The 13,137-nt window shown below is 35.5% G+C and overlaps 2 protein-coding genes across 2 annotated transcripts; both read right to left on the bottom strand.

Moving 5' to 3' along the window:
- Positions 1 to 6,536: 6,536 nt before the first annotated feature.
- LOC132790698 (fibrinogen-like protein 1) lies at positions 6,537 to 8,089 on the bottom strand. Its single transcript, XM_060799335.1, has 3 exons — positions 7,983 to 8,089; positions 6,760 to 7,913; positions 6,537 to 6,699 (listed from the first exon to the last, which is right to left on the bottom strand). Exons 1-3 carry the CDS (start codon positions 8,061 to 8,063, stop codon positions 6,621 to 6,623), a joined length of 1,314 nt encoding a protein of 437 aa, XP_060655318.1. The 5' UTR covers positions 8,064 to 8,089; the 3' UTR covers positions 6,537 to 6,620.
- Positions 8,090 to 10,767: 2,678 nt separating this feature from the next.
- Positions 10,768 to 12,766, bottom strand: LOC132792971 (fibroleukin-like). Its single transcript, XM_060802513.1, has 3 exons — positions 12,639 to 12,766; positions 11,038 to 12,569; positions 10,768 to 10,977 (listed from the first exon to the last, which is right to left on the bottom strand). The coding sequence occupies exons 1-3, from the start codon at positions 12,717 to 12,719 to the stop codon at positions 10,899 to 10,901; spliced, it is 1,692 nt and encodes a 563-aa protein (XP_060658496.1). The 5' UTR covers positions 12,720 to 12,766; the 3' UTR covers positions 10,768 to 10,898.
- Positions 12,767 to 13,137: the final 371 nt, after the last annotated feature.

Raw genomic sequence — 13,137 nt, forward strand, 5'->3', positions numbered from 1 at the left:
AGAAATCATGACTTTTTTACTTTGACATAAATCTAAGAATTCAATAAATGACGATGGAAATATGTTGAATTCGTGTTCAAGTAAGTGTCAAAGATTATTAGCAGCTCAAATCTTTGCTTGTCAGTGTACAACACAAACCTTATAACAAACTCAGTGTACCTCAAGTGCCAAAACTTATTCAGGGACTGCAAAAAATAGTAGGAAAAAGATAAACAAAAAAAGAAAAATGTAAACACAAGCTGAGGGAGTCTTGGATGCTAAGCTCTGCTGTCAGTGGCTGACTGTCTGACTGCCAGGCCCAAACGAGACGCCAATTCATTGGGAGACTATTTTGCGATTTTCCTATTTTGCTACTGCTGCCGCTGCTGTTGTGTGAGTCATGTGCTAGATCATTTTATAAATGCTTATATACAAATTTACTCACTGACAGCGGGAGTACACATGGAGCACATATGGAGATCAGGCACTTTACTTTTGTTTTCAAAAGCAAAGTCCCAGTTCCCAACTTGCAACTTCCAGCTCACAGCTCCCAGCTTGCAGTTGGAGGCGAAGTTTTCCCAGTTGTCAGTTTTGCTGGGCTTGTTTCAGTTTCGATTTCGTAGTTTGTTTTTGTTTTGTTGTTGTTGTTTGTTTTTTGCGTCTTCAGCAATTCGACAGCATTCGTTGTCGCCGACGACAAAGATAGAAATCGCATGACACGATCTTGTAGCCCGAAACAGGCGCCAGTAACCCAGTTTTCAGGTTTTTGGCAACGACCACAACAACAACAACAACAACGACGACGTCGAAGACAACGATAGCGACTCCCTTGGCCAAATGAAAATGAAACGTTTTGGGCATAAATAAATAATGACAATACTCGAACAACAACAAACCAAAAACAGGCAACAACAAATGATTGCAGTCTCTCAGTCTCAGCCTCAGTCACAGTCTCAGCCTCAACTCAAGTCTCGTGTGTCTCGTATTTGCATTTGTTGTTGTGGTTGTTGTATTGGTTTGTTTGTTTTTGTTACTGCGGCATTTCGTTGTTTGTTTCATGTTGTTTTTGCTTGTGCCCCAGCCTAACAAGCTCCACCGACCGACCGACGTCTGCCCATTGTCTTCTTGTTGTTTATATTGTTTTTTTGTTGTTTGTTTTTTTTTGTTGCTGGCATTTTTCTAGATTTGCCAACCACCCCCAAAAACATGCGCTGAACTCTGACATCGCCCAAAATACAGCTGAGCTTGAGCTGAGCTGAGGTTTTCCCTGCCACCCGCTGTTGTTTCTGAGCTGTCCTCTTTTCCACCTTCTTTAACTGCTTCCCCTAAATGCTGCCACTTTAACTCTTTGCTGCTCCCAATTGTAGCCTTGGGGGCATCCATCGCACTTCGACGTGCGCAGTGCAATGAACTTCAAAAAGCAGCCAAGCCCCATAAATTGATTGATTTCGCCAAGCAACGCTGATTTATTACCGCTTTGCTCAATTCTAAGCACTGTTCACAACTCGCGGTTTCACTTTCGTTTGTGGCAGTTCGTCAGTGCAACGCTCAGACGGATAACATCAGGCATCATCAGACTGGGGAAGAAAGCAAACGAATGGATGGATGGCACCCTATGCGTACTCACAGTAGCTGCAACAATGTCTCTCCCCCAAAAAAACGAAAAAAAAAAGCGAGACAGACGAACAGCTTGCCAAAAGTTGAATTTTCTACAACAAATCATGGTGACTGGACATCAAGATAAAAACATAACAAACGATTTGACTAAGCCAAGCCAAGTAATAGGCTCTCCACAACATCAACAGCAACAGCCACAGCAACAGCGACCGTTATTGTTATTGCTATTGCAATTGCTATTACTATTGGCCGTGGCTAACTTGGCTCGGCTTGGCCTAAGCTTCGCTCCTTCTCCTTGAAGCGAGGCGCACCAAATTTGGTGCGAAACTGAAGCTGCGTTCGTTGTGTGGCAGGCAGCAGCCTCGCAGGCTGTCATGGACAACGCACAGTGAAGCAAAATTAGGAAGAAAATAAATAGAAACCAATCAATTTATTCGAGGCATTAAAACAAAAAGAAACTGAGGTCACAGTTATTGGCAAATAAAATAATAACAATAGTCTTTAGATATTTAAGTAATTCTTAGATTTTGGCTGACAATCTGGTATATTCTTTACTCTATGATATATTTTGAATGTAGTACTATATTAATATACTAAATAAAGCCTTCGGTACACTTTAGTATTTTTACGGTATATTAATTTGGTATATTTTTAAAATATGGGCTTATTGACAATTAGTAGCGGACTTCTATATCGATATTTTCGGTATATAAAATTGGGTATATTTAAAGAACATGGGAATTTTATATCGACTACCAAACACAGCCTTCAGTATAAGTAAGTAAGAAGGTATAAGTATAAGTATAATAAGTATTTTTTATTTTTAAGTATTTTTGGCAAACGAATTTGGTATGTTTTAAGAATATGGTTTTCTTGCAAAGCGGGTAGCAGGATTCTATATCGATATATCACATAAAGACTTCGTTATATTTTTGTATTTTTTCGGTATATTAATTTTGTGCATTTTTAGAGTATGGCTTTCTATCGACTATAGCTTTCTCACTAGTTTTTAATACAACCTTCACAATTTCTTAAAGTTCCAAAACGCTTAACTACACCCCCACAATAAAACGATTTTTTTAACCACTGTGCAGCATTGTCGCGTCGTCGTCATATTGAAATTGAAAATAAGAATCGTATTTGGTAATTGCAATGAAAGCGAAAGGAGTGAAAACTTTTTCAGCGAGTACTTTTTTTGTGTGTTGTTTGTTTTTTGGTCACAAAGATAGATCAGCCAGGATAGCGTTAGCTTTAGCCACTTTCTATATACATGAGGAATAAAACGCATTGGACAGCGCGGTTCAATGACATAGACACAACAAAAGCAAAGCCTCGAATCCAATACGTATCGCATCGCAGTCGGATCAGTGAAGTGGACTCGAGCCAAAATACAACAACACTTATCGTGAAGCTAAAGCCACTAAATAGCAATAACAACGCACACACAGACGGACAGATGGAATACCAATCGAAACCTTTTGACATTTTTATCACGCAGCAAGCCGTAGTTGAATGCTAATTGACCTTGACATGCGGAAGATTGTCGACTCGGTGCTGTGCTGTGTTGCACTTCAAAACTCAACTCAACTGAAACGAAACGAAAGACTCAGGCAACGAACTTGACGGCTGACCACTAAAGAGAAGGCCCTCGTTGTTGCACTTGGCAAGTGTTGTTGTTACAACTTGTGGTTAGCTTGCAACATAGCGAAGCACTTGACACAAACACTAACATGTAGTGTTAATCGCAATTGAATTCAGTGTGACCAAATTGCGTAAAATTCCACACACTTTTACCATTTCGTTTAATTTGCTGTTTTCATTTATGTTTCTTTCTACTTGTGTTTTTGGGTTATTCCAATTAATAGCGAGTAAACAAAATTTCTCGTTTTATAAGTAGCTCTTGATTGGATTTCTGTATTTTTACGCATTTAATTGCATCCTTTTTTCCGCATGCGGTCACACTAATTAACATGCAGCCACCTTTGACAGGTGTGTGTGTGTGAGTGCGAGAGTACGTTAAAAAATCGTTAATAAATAAACAAAAAATGTACAAAAGTGCATTAAAAACTGACATGAGGCCGTGGGGCAGGCGTTTTTCAAGAGGCGACACACACTCACTTCACCTTGAGACGCCGCGTTGCAAGCTGTTAACATTGCCATTGTGTTGCACTTGGCTTTCGACTGCGACTTCATTTTGGGAATTTGAGTTAAGTTTATTAAATGAAATTTTTACTTACTTGCCGCTCCTCCTTTACTTTGTTTTTTTTTTTCTGCTTGGGTTTGTTTTTTCTCGCAGGCGACACATTGTGACATATTGCCAGTAAAATTGATAACTCTATTGGCCATTCGACTGGCTGCTGCTGCCGGCGGGCGAACGAGCGAGCGACCGTCAATTGCTCAGCCGTTGATTGATTTTGCTGATTGCCAACAAGTTTTCCATTTGCATTCGCATTCGCATTTGCATTTGCATTTGCATTTCACATCGCCAGCATCGCCGACAAAACATGTATTCATGCTATACAGTTGCAATATTTACCGCCGGCCAATTATAATTATTTTTCATTGCCGGCTGCTCTCACCTGCCGCCTGTCACATCATCACAGAATGCGCTGCATTTTGTCAACACCAAAAACAACTCACAAAAAAAGTGATGTGAAAAAAACGAAAGTCAATTGCAGGAACAAGTGACTTGACTTGACTAACTGACCAACTGACTGCAGCGGACGAGCAGCAGCTCTCACAAAAGCCCAACAAACAAACTGGCTGCGACGTTGCTTTATTGCCACTTGTCCAATAAACGACCCAGACCCAGTCACAGTCCCAAGAGCAGACCCTGACTCAGTCCCAGACCTCGTCCCACAACACATCATGTGCGTTCGTTTAACCCATAAACCAGCTGCAAGTGCAAAAGCAAATGATGAGACTTTTTTTTTTGATACTACAAAATTGGAATATTTATTGCATCTTTTGATTGGGCACTATCAAAATCAGCATTAAGGTTTAAGACTCTAAGTTATTTGCTGTCATTCGATTAAGGAGCTTTCAAAGCCCATTAAAAGCTTTACACGAGATTCACAATCGTAACTAAATGTTTTTAGTCTTGCCTAGACGAAACAGTTTTAGTGGCTGGAAAAGCTATGAAAACACAAATCCTGGCAGCTAAATTGTAATTGAATTCTTAAGCTGACTTATTGCATGAATTATGGGCTGAATTAAAGCTATTAGAAAGAGTCTTCTCAACGTTTCAAGTGATCTTTCAGTTTACAGTTTAGCTATGAAATTTATTTTAGCTGCACTAAAGATTGATGCCATTGAGTGAGCCATTTACCATAAGCTTAAGAATGATTTTAACCTCAATACTTTTGGATTAAAGCTTTCATTAATTTAAATTGATATAAATATTAAATCGTCTAAAGCACAAATGAAATGAAAAATAACTACTATAATAAAATAAATGAATCTTAATGGATTTCTAATGACATTTTACTTTAAATACAAATTGAATTAGAATTCCTTATTAATTTTATTATAGTTACTATAATATAAATTGAATTAGAATTTTTATTAAGTTTGTTATTTATTAGAATATCAATAGCAAATTTTAATGAAATAATAAAAACTAAACAACAATCTAGTTTTGTTAATGTTTTTTGTTTTCTTTAAGTTGCTTCTAAGTGATTTTTTTTAATTACAATTATAATTCATACATATATTCAACTATTTTGGAATATTAGGTTTAGCTTAAATTTAAACACACATATGTGAGAGTGTGGGCATTCGCTTTCTATTTGGTTGAGTATTAATGCCTCAATATTACACAATTTCGAGTCTCTGCAAAATCAACCAAAAAGGAGAGAAAAAAACTTAAGACCGAAACCAAAACTGAAACAAGAACAACAACAACAACTAAATGTTTTGGAGTGGCTCTGTTGGTGGTGGTGCTAAAACAAATATTGAAAGTGGCTTTAAGAATAAAAAGAAAAAAAACAACAGAGAAAAAAACAAATTCGAAAAAGAGAGAAAAATACTTTACGCTCAAATGGCAAATCAATGTGTTTCCTTCTGCCAGTCAATTTTATGGTTGTATTGTTTCCCATATCCTGTACCACAGGGCCACTGCATCACCAGCATCACCTCCATCACCGTATCACATCATCAAGGGCGAACACAAAACAGCGCAGAAAGCAAAAAGGATTATGAAATTGCGAGACAGAAAGAGAGAGAGAGACATACAGAGAGAGATATATATATATATAGAGAGAGAGAGAGTGCGCGAGAGATGGAATAAGAGGGAGAGACTTCCATTTAAGCATTAATCTGATACCTTTACTTCTAAAATGCAGCAACAAACGATTACGAATGCTGCACAACTCTGAAGTGCGAAATAAATAATATTAATTTACTAGCAGCAGCAACAAACCTTTATGAATGGCGAACAAAGCAGAATAGCATACGAAAAATCCCTGAAAGGGAATTCTAACTCAGACTTTTTCACTATACTTTTTTAACAAACGTTATCGAATGTCGCAATAAACAGAATAGCAAAGAGAAATGTGCGAGAAAAAAAACGAAGTCTTCTCTACAAATAAAGCTTAAATCGCAATCTTTTGTTTTTACGTTTAACGTTGACAAAACGATTAAGAATAACGCATAAAGTACAATTCAAAAAACTAAAAGCAGCATATTTCTCTGATAGGGATGCTTGTGTGAATAAGAACTCCAATTGTTAATTGTCGCCGGCAGGAAACGCACGCACATCGTCATCGCTCCCTCCCCAACAATATCGAAAAAAAACGTACAATGAAAATTATTTTTATATAGTCAAGCACAGCATCTGGAAAGCATCTGAAAATGTACAAATATCGTCACCAAATTGATTTGTATACACAATAAAAGATGCGATTAAATCTGAAGTTCTTTAATATTAATAATCTATAGAGTATTTTTTAAGAAAGCATACATAACTTACACATAAACGATTACAAAAAAAGAGTCAAACATAAAAATTTCAGTTCTACAGTTGTTCATTGCTTGGGGCGTACTAACATCTTAATTTCTTTAAGATCGATCGTTTGGTGAATTAAATATTCCTTATTTAAATTACTGCATAGGAAAAAGAAACAGTTATGTACTCCTTTAAAAATAACAGTTTTCAATATTTACCAATAAAAACAAGCGTTGTACCACCAGCCACTTTTATAATATTCCGCACAATTGTTCTTATAATTGTCGTTGTCGCGATCGAATGTTGAGAATTTCATGTTGTCAACGTAACGCATTGCATCGTTAACATTTCCCTTGAATTTACCCAAACTCAGTTTGTATCCATTGTCTTCATTAGATATTTTGAAGTCGTCATAACGAGCGAAGTAAACAGTCCCATTCACAGCAACCAAATGTATATACAGTTCGGAACGTTGCAAGCTCGTGATACGATGCATTTTGTCCAATCCGAGGAAGAAATCACTATTATAAGAACCGAAACCTTTGCGATACGTTGCCCAATCCCTATTAAAATTCTCCTTTCCCCCAACTCTCTGTTGTATTACAATCCATCCAGGTCCAGCTAACTGACTATCGCATAAAACATCGAAGAAACCAACTCCAGAAACTCTTATTTCATGAACACCAGGATAATCTCCAAAAGGAGAGCAACTTGATGGGATAATAGTATTGGGTAAACTCTTATTCAATGTATCAACTTCAGCTCGACATTGCTGATTTTCTTTCACCTTATCTAATAGCTTAGTTTGACTATCTTTAAATTGCAATTCAATTTTTTTCTGTTGTTCTCTGATATTTTCTGATGTCCTGTTCAATGTATCAATTTCAGATTGGCATAACTGAATATCTTTATCTTGCTTTATTAATTTAGATTTACTCTTCTCTAAATTCAACTCAAGTGTTTTCTGATATTTAGTATTATTTTGAATATTCTCAATTATGGTAGAATTAAGATTTTTGAATTGAAGTTCGCAATTTTCTAAGTTGGTGGATTTATCAGATAATTCTCCTTTTAATTTCAAAATAATATTTTGTAGTGAATTAATTTCAGATTCTAGTTTATCAACTTTAATTTGACACGATTGCAAATCGATTTCCCCTTTCATTACTTTGTTTTTATACTCATCTAATAGAGCTGCCTCCCTCATGGATTTTTCATGAATTTTTACATTTAATTCTTTAAGCTTCTTTTCCTCAATTTCACTTTCTTTTAACTCATTTTTAACCTGGTTTAAATGATCGAGCAACGGTTTCACAACTTTATAGGTCTGATTGAGGCACTGTTCTTCCATTCGTTGGTCGGATTCACATGTCTAATGAGAAGAAAATGTAAACATTCTTAGCACTCACTGTACTACACTGCCTTATGTAACTTTTCTCACCTCTTCGAAGTCAGCTGCGGCCACCAAGAATATTTGAAGAATTATTAAGAAAACAGTTGCGTTGATTTTTATTTTACACATTTTAAATGTTTCGACTGCATGCAACCAAGAATATATGGAACTAAAAGTTGAATTTAAATCGAAGAATTCAGCTCTATGTTGCTGTTTTGTTTTTGAGCTTTCACGTGATCAACGGATGTGGGTTCAGAAGGCGATAGCAAATAGTGTCAATGTCCAGACACTGTGATTCGTTTCTAAGAATTTTGGTTTTACTTAGAATTAGAAGTCTGTGTAGTTCAGTCGAAAATAGTAATGTATTATTAGATCATAGAAATTAAGAGGAAAGGAAAGTTATTCTAAGGTCAGGATCAATGAGCTATGAGATATTGATGATCTCACATAGACCTAAAATATCATGATCAGCACTCTCTCTCTCTCTCTCTCTCTCGCTCTCTCTGTCTTTCTCTTTAAAATATAATACTTAAAAATTGTATTTTATTTTCACCGATGAACCTATTCGTCGAGATTGCTCGATTACAAATTACCCTATAAATCTATTTATAATTTACTTATTTATTTTTATATTAATGTTAGCTTTTACCTTTATTTATTTACTTGCTGGCTCTCTCCGCTGAACTCTCTCAGCTTAGCAACCGCTGTTCAGTACCGATTTTATAAAAAAGATTATGATATTGAGAGACAGACATACAGAGAGAAAGAGAGAGAGAGAGAGAGGGAGAGAGAGAGAGAGATAGCGAGAGAGGGAAAGAATAAGAGGGAAAGACTTACACTTAAGCATTAATCTGATACCTTTACTTCAAAAATGCAGCAACAAATTATTACGAATGCTGCAAAACTCTGAAGTGCGAAATAAATAATATTAATTTACTAGCAGCAGCAACAAACCTTTATGAATGGCGAACAAAGCAGAATTGCATAAAAGAAATCACTGAAAAGGAAATCTAACTCAGACATTTTCACTATACTTTTTATAGTTTAGCCTTCCCTTTTTTTGAACTACGCTCCAAACGTTAACGAATGTCGCAATAAACAGAATATCAAAGAGAAATACATATGCCAGAGAAAGATCGAAGTCTTTTCTACACATAAAGCTTAAATCGCAATCAATTACGAATAGTATTCAAAAAACTAAAAGCAGCATATTTCTCTGATATTTCTCTGATGCTTGTGTGAATAAGAACTCCAATTGTTAACAGCTACTTTTATGTATTTTGTCTTTGTATTTGCCACAAATAATCCTTTAATTTGTAATGCCTATCGATATGTTATCGCTGGGATGAAACGCGCGCATATCGTCATCGCTCCCTCCCCAACAATATCGAAAGTATATTCGATAGTTTATACCGAGGCATCAAGCCATTAACCCATTAACTTTTCGTCGTAATTTTTAATGCAAACGCTTTTAACGCTACACCCCCGCCCTCAAAAAACTCATGCATATTCATATAAAAAGAAGAGCAGAAATGTTTACTACTTTGAGTATTGTAAGCTAGCCCTCTTCGCCGCCTCTCTGTGAGTCTGGCACTCGCAAGTGATGCATTGACTTTTCGATATACATATGTACATAACATTTTTATTCAAACAAAAGAGTGCAGCCAAGGCAAAGGGCACCTGGCGCAAGGAGCGTTTTTCACGGCTTTCAACCACCTCCTCTGCCTCCGATTTCGCCTGCGGCTCTTGCTTACCAACCGTTAGCACTCCCTGTAGATTTTTGTTGCTTTTGTTTTTATAGCGGCGTGCAATGTAATTTATAGTCTGTTTGATCCTTAAAATAAATTCCTTTTAATGGTTTTTTATTGCCATCAATAGTCGCCATCGCCGTCGTCAGTGCTAATTTTAATTAAACTATTGTAATGCTTGTTGCTGCAAAAACCTTTGGGAAAGCCAGCGGCCATCATCTCCAACTTACCCCAGTGGAGGCAAGCATGAAAACCTGGCGAGCATTTGGGATCACTTGTTTTTTTGACATGTGTGCAGTTTTAGTTAGAAATTATGATGAAAGGTTTTGCCTAGCCAAGGCCTCCAGTGATGTATGTAAAGTTGTGATGTATGCATTCAATCGACTGAAAGCATTTTGCAATCTAACGTATAAATTACATGTCATTACATTATTTTCACCCACTAGTATTGTGATTCCATTAGTACCAAGGGAAGTCGGGTATGACAGGTGAGTGGAAAGTTTAGTTGGCTAACTAAAGAGTCTACGCATGGCAAATTTTCTTGAAGACTATCTCATATCTCATCGATTGTTTTCCGATGTTCTGACTTATGTTGGATCTAGGGATAATAGAACTGTTTTCATCCTTCTAAACAATAGTAAAATTAAGTTTCCTTAATTGAATCTCAAAACAAGTCGAGTGTGCCCGACTGTGAGATACTCATTTTGAATAAATGCAAAACAGTGCGGTATTTTTTCTGAAATATACGGCACAACCATTGGTATATTAATAAAGTACCATTCAAATTATACCACAGAGTGCAAAATATACCAGATTGGCAGCCAAAATAACTCAGACCCGTAATCGGAAAACCTAAGAAGAAAATTATATATTTAAACTTTTTTGCAAAGTTAAACTAAAGAATAAAATAAATAAAAGGAAATCAAATGATATCTGCAGTATAATTATAAGTCTATTAGTAGGCTGGTATTAGTAAAAAAAAGTGCAATGAAAATTATTTTAATATATGTTAGTCAAGCACAGCATCAGGAAAGCATCTGAAAATGTACAAATTGCGTCACCAAATTGATTTGTATACAATATAATGCAATTAAAACAGATCTCCTTTAATATTTGTAATCTATAGAGTATTTTTTAAGAAAGTATACATATACATATAAACGATTACAAAAAAGAGTCAAACATCAAATTTCCAGCTCTACAGTTCTTCATTTGCTCATTGCTTGGGGCGTATTAACATCTTAATTTCTTTAAGTTCGATCAATAGGTGAATTAAATGTTTCAGATTATAATTACTGTATAAGAAAAAGAAACAGTCGTGTACTCCATCGAAAATAACAATAAACAATATTTACCAAACATAACAAGAGTTGTACCACCAACCACTACTAAATTCCTTCGCGCAATTACCACCGCCATAATCATTATCGCGATCAAATGTTGAGAATTTCATGTTGTCACCGTATCTCATTCCATCGTAAACATTTCCCTTGAATTTACCCAAACTCAGTTTGTATCCATTGTCTTCATTAGATATTTTGAAGTCGTCATAACGAGCGAAGTAAACAGTCCCATTCACAGCAACCAAATGTATATACAGTTCGGAACGTTGCAAGCTCGTGATACGATGTATTTTCTCCAATCCGAGGAAGAAATCACTATTATAAGAGCCGAAACCTTTGCGATACGTTGCCCAATCTCTATTGAAACACTCAATTCCCCCAACTCGCTGTTGTATTACAATCCATCCAGGTCCAGCTAACTGACTATCGCATAAAACATCGAAGAAACCAACTCCAGAAACTCTTATTTCATGAATACCAGGATAATCTCCAAAAGGAGAGCAACTTGATGGAATAATAGTATTGGGTAAAGTCTTATTCAATGTATCAACTTCAGTTCGACATTGCTGATTTTCTTTCACCTTATTTAATAGCTTAGTTTGACTATCTTTAAATTGCAATTCAATTTTTTTCTGTTGTTCTCTGATATTTTCTGATGTCCTGTGCAATGTGTCAATTTTAGATTGACATAACTGATTTTCTTTCATCTTATCTATTAGCTTAGTTTGACTATTTTTAAATTGCAATTCAATTTTGTTCTTTTGTTCTCTGATATTTTCTGATGTCCTTTGCAATGTATCAACTTCAGCTCGACATAGCTGATTTTCTTTCACCTTATCTAATAGCTTAGTTTGACTATCTTTAAATTGCAATTCAATTTTTTTCTGTTCTTCTCTGATATTTTCTGATGTCCTGTGCAATGTGTCAATTTTAGATTGACATAATTGATTTTCTTTCACCTTCTCTATTAGCTTAGTTTGACCATCTTTAAATTGCAATTCAATTTTTTTCTGTTGTTCTCTGATATTTTCTGATGTCCTGTGCAATGTATCAATTTCAGATTGGCATATTTGAATATCTTTATTTTGCTTTATTAATTTAGTTTTACTCTCCTCTAAATTCAGCTCAAGTGTTTTCTGATATTCAGTATTATTTTGAATATTCTCAATTATGGTAGAATTAAGATTTTTGAATTGAAGTTCGCAATTTTCTAAGTTTGTGGATTTATCAGCTAACTCTCCTTTTAATTTCACAATAATATTTTGTAGTGAATTAATTTCAGATTCTAATTTATCAACTTTAATTTGACATGATTGCAAATCGATTTCCCCTTTCATTACTTTGTTTTTATACTCATCTAATAGAGCTGCCTCCCTCATGGATTTTTCATGAATTTTTACATTTAATTCTTTAAACTTCTTTTCCTCAATTTCACTTTCTTTTAACTCATTTTTAACCTGTTCTAAATAATTTAACAAAGGTTTCACAATTTTATAGGTCTGATTGAGGCATTGTTCTTCCATTCGTTGGTCGGATTCACACGTCTGATGAGAAGAAAATGTAAACATTTTTAGCACTCACTGTACTACACTGCTTTATGTAACTGTTCTCACCTCTTCGAAGTCAGCTGCGGCCACCAAGAATATTTGAAGAATTATTAAGAAAACAGTTGCGTTGATTTTTATTTTGCACATTTTGAATGTTTCGACTGCATGCAAGCAAGAATAATTTGGAACTAAAAGTTGAATTCAAATCGAAGAATTCAGCTCTATGTTGCTGATTAGTATTTGAGCTTTCGCGTGATCAACGGATGTGGGTTCAGCTCAAAAGTTCGTAGCGGAAGAGAAGGCGATAGCAAATAGTGTCGGTGTCCAGACACTGTGATTCGATTCTAAGAATTATTTTTCTTAGAATTGGTTTTACTTAGAATTAGAACACTGTAGTTCAATCGAAAATAGTAATGTATTATTAGGCTAGAGAAATTAATAAGAAGTTGTATCACAGGAACGTTATTTTTAAGTCAGGTTTTTAGTATTTTTGGTATATTTTGAAAATAATACCGCAGTTTTTTTCTGTTATTCAAAATGGGTAGCGGGTATTTTACATTCGAGC

Source organism: Drosophila nasuta, chromosome 3, assembly GCF_023558535.2.
Source record: "Drosophila nasuta strain 15112-1781.00 chromosome 3, ASM2355853v1, whole genome shotgun sequence".
Taxonomy (NCBI): domain Eukaryota; kingdom Metazoa; phylum Arthropoda; class Insecta; order Diptera; family Drosophilidae; genus Drosophila; species Drosophila nasuta.

Bases quoted from the DNA above. Each gene is read 5' to 3' on its own strand.
- LOC132792971 (XM_060802513.1), bottom strand. From the start codon at position 12,719: ATGTGCAAAATAAAAATCAACGCAACTGTTTTCTTAATAATTCTTCAA. The intron at 12,570-12,638 runs GTGAGAACAGTT...TCTTCTCATCAG, and splicing joins CCGCAGCTGACTTCGAAGAG to ACGTGTGAATCCGACCAACG. The intron at 10,978-11,037 runs GTAAATATTGTT...TTTCTTATACAG, and splicing joins TACAACTCTTGTTATGTTTG to TAATTATAATCTGAAACATT.
- LOC132790698 (XM_060799335.1), bottom strand. From the start codon at position 8,063: ATGTGTAAAATAAAAATCAACGCAACTGTTTTCTTAATAATTCTTCAA. The intron at 7,914-7,982 runs GTGAGAAAAGTT...TCTTCTCATTAG, and splicing joins CCGCAGCTGACTTCGAAGAG to ACATGTGAATCCGACCAACG. The intron at 6,700-6,759 runs GTAAATATTGAA...TTTCCTATGCAG, and splicing joins TACAACGCTTGTTTTTATTG to TAATTTAAATAAGGAATATT.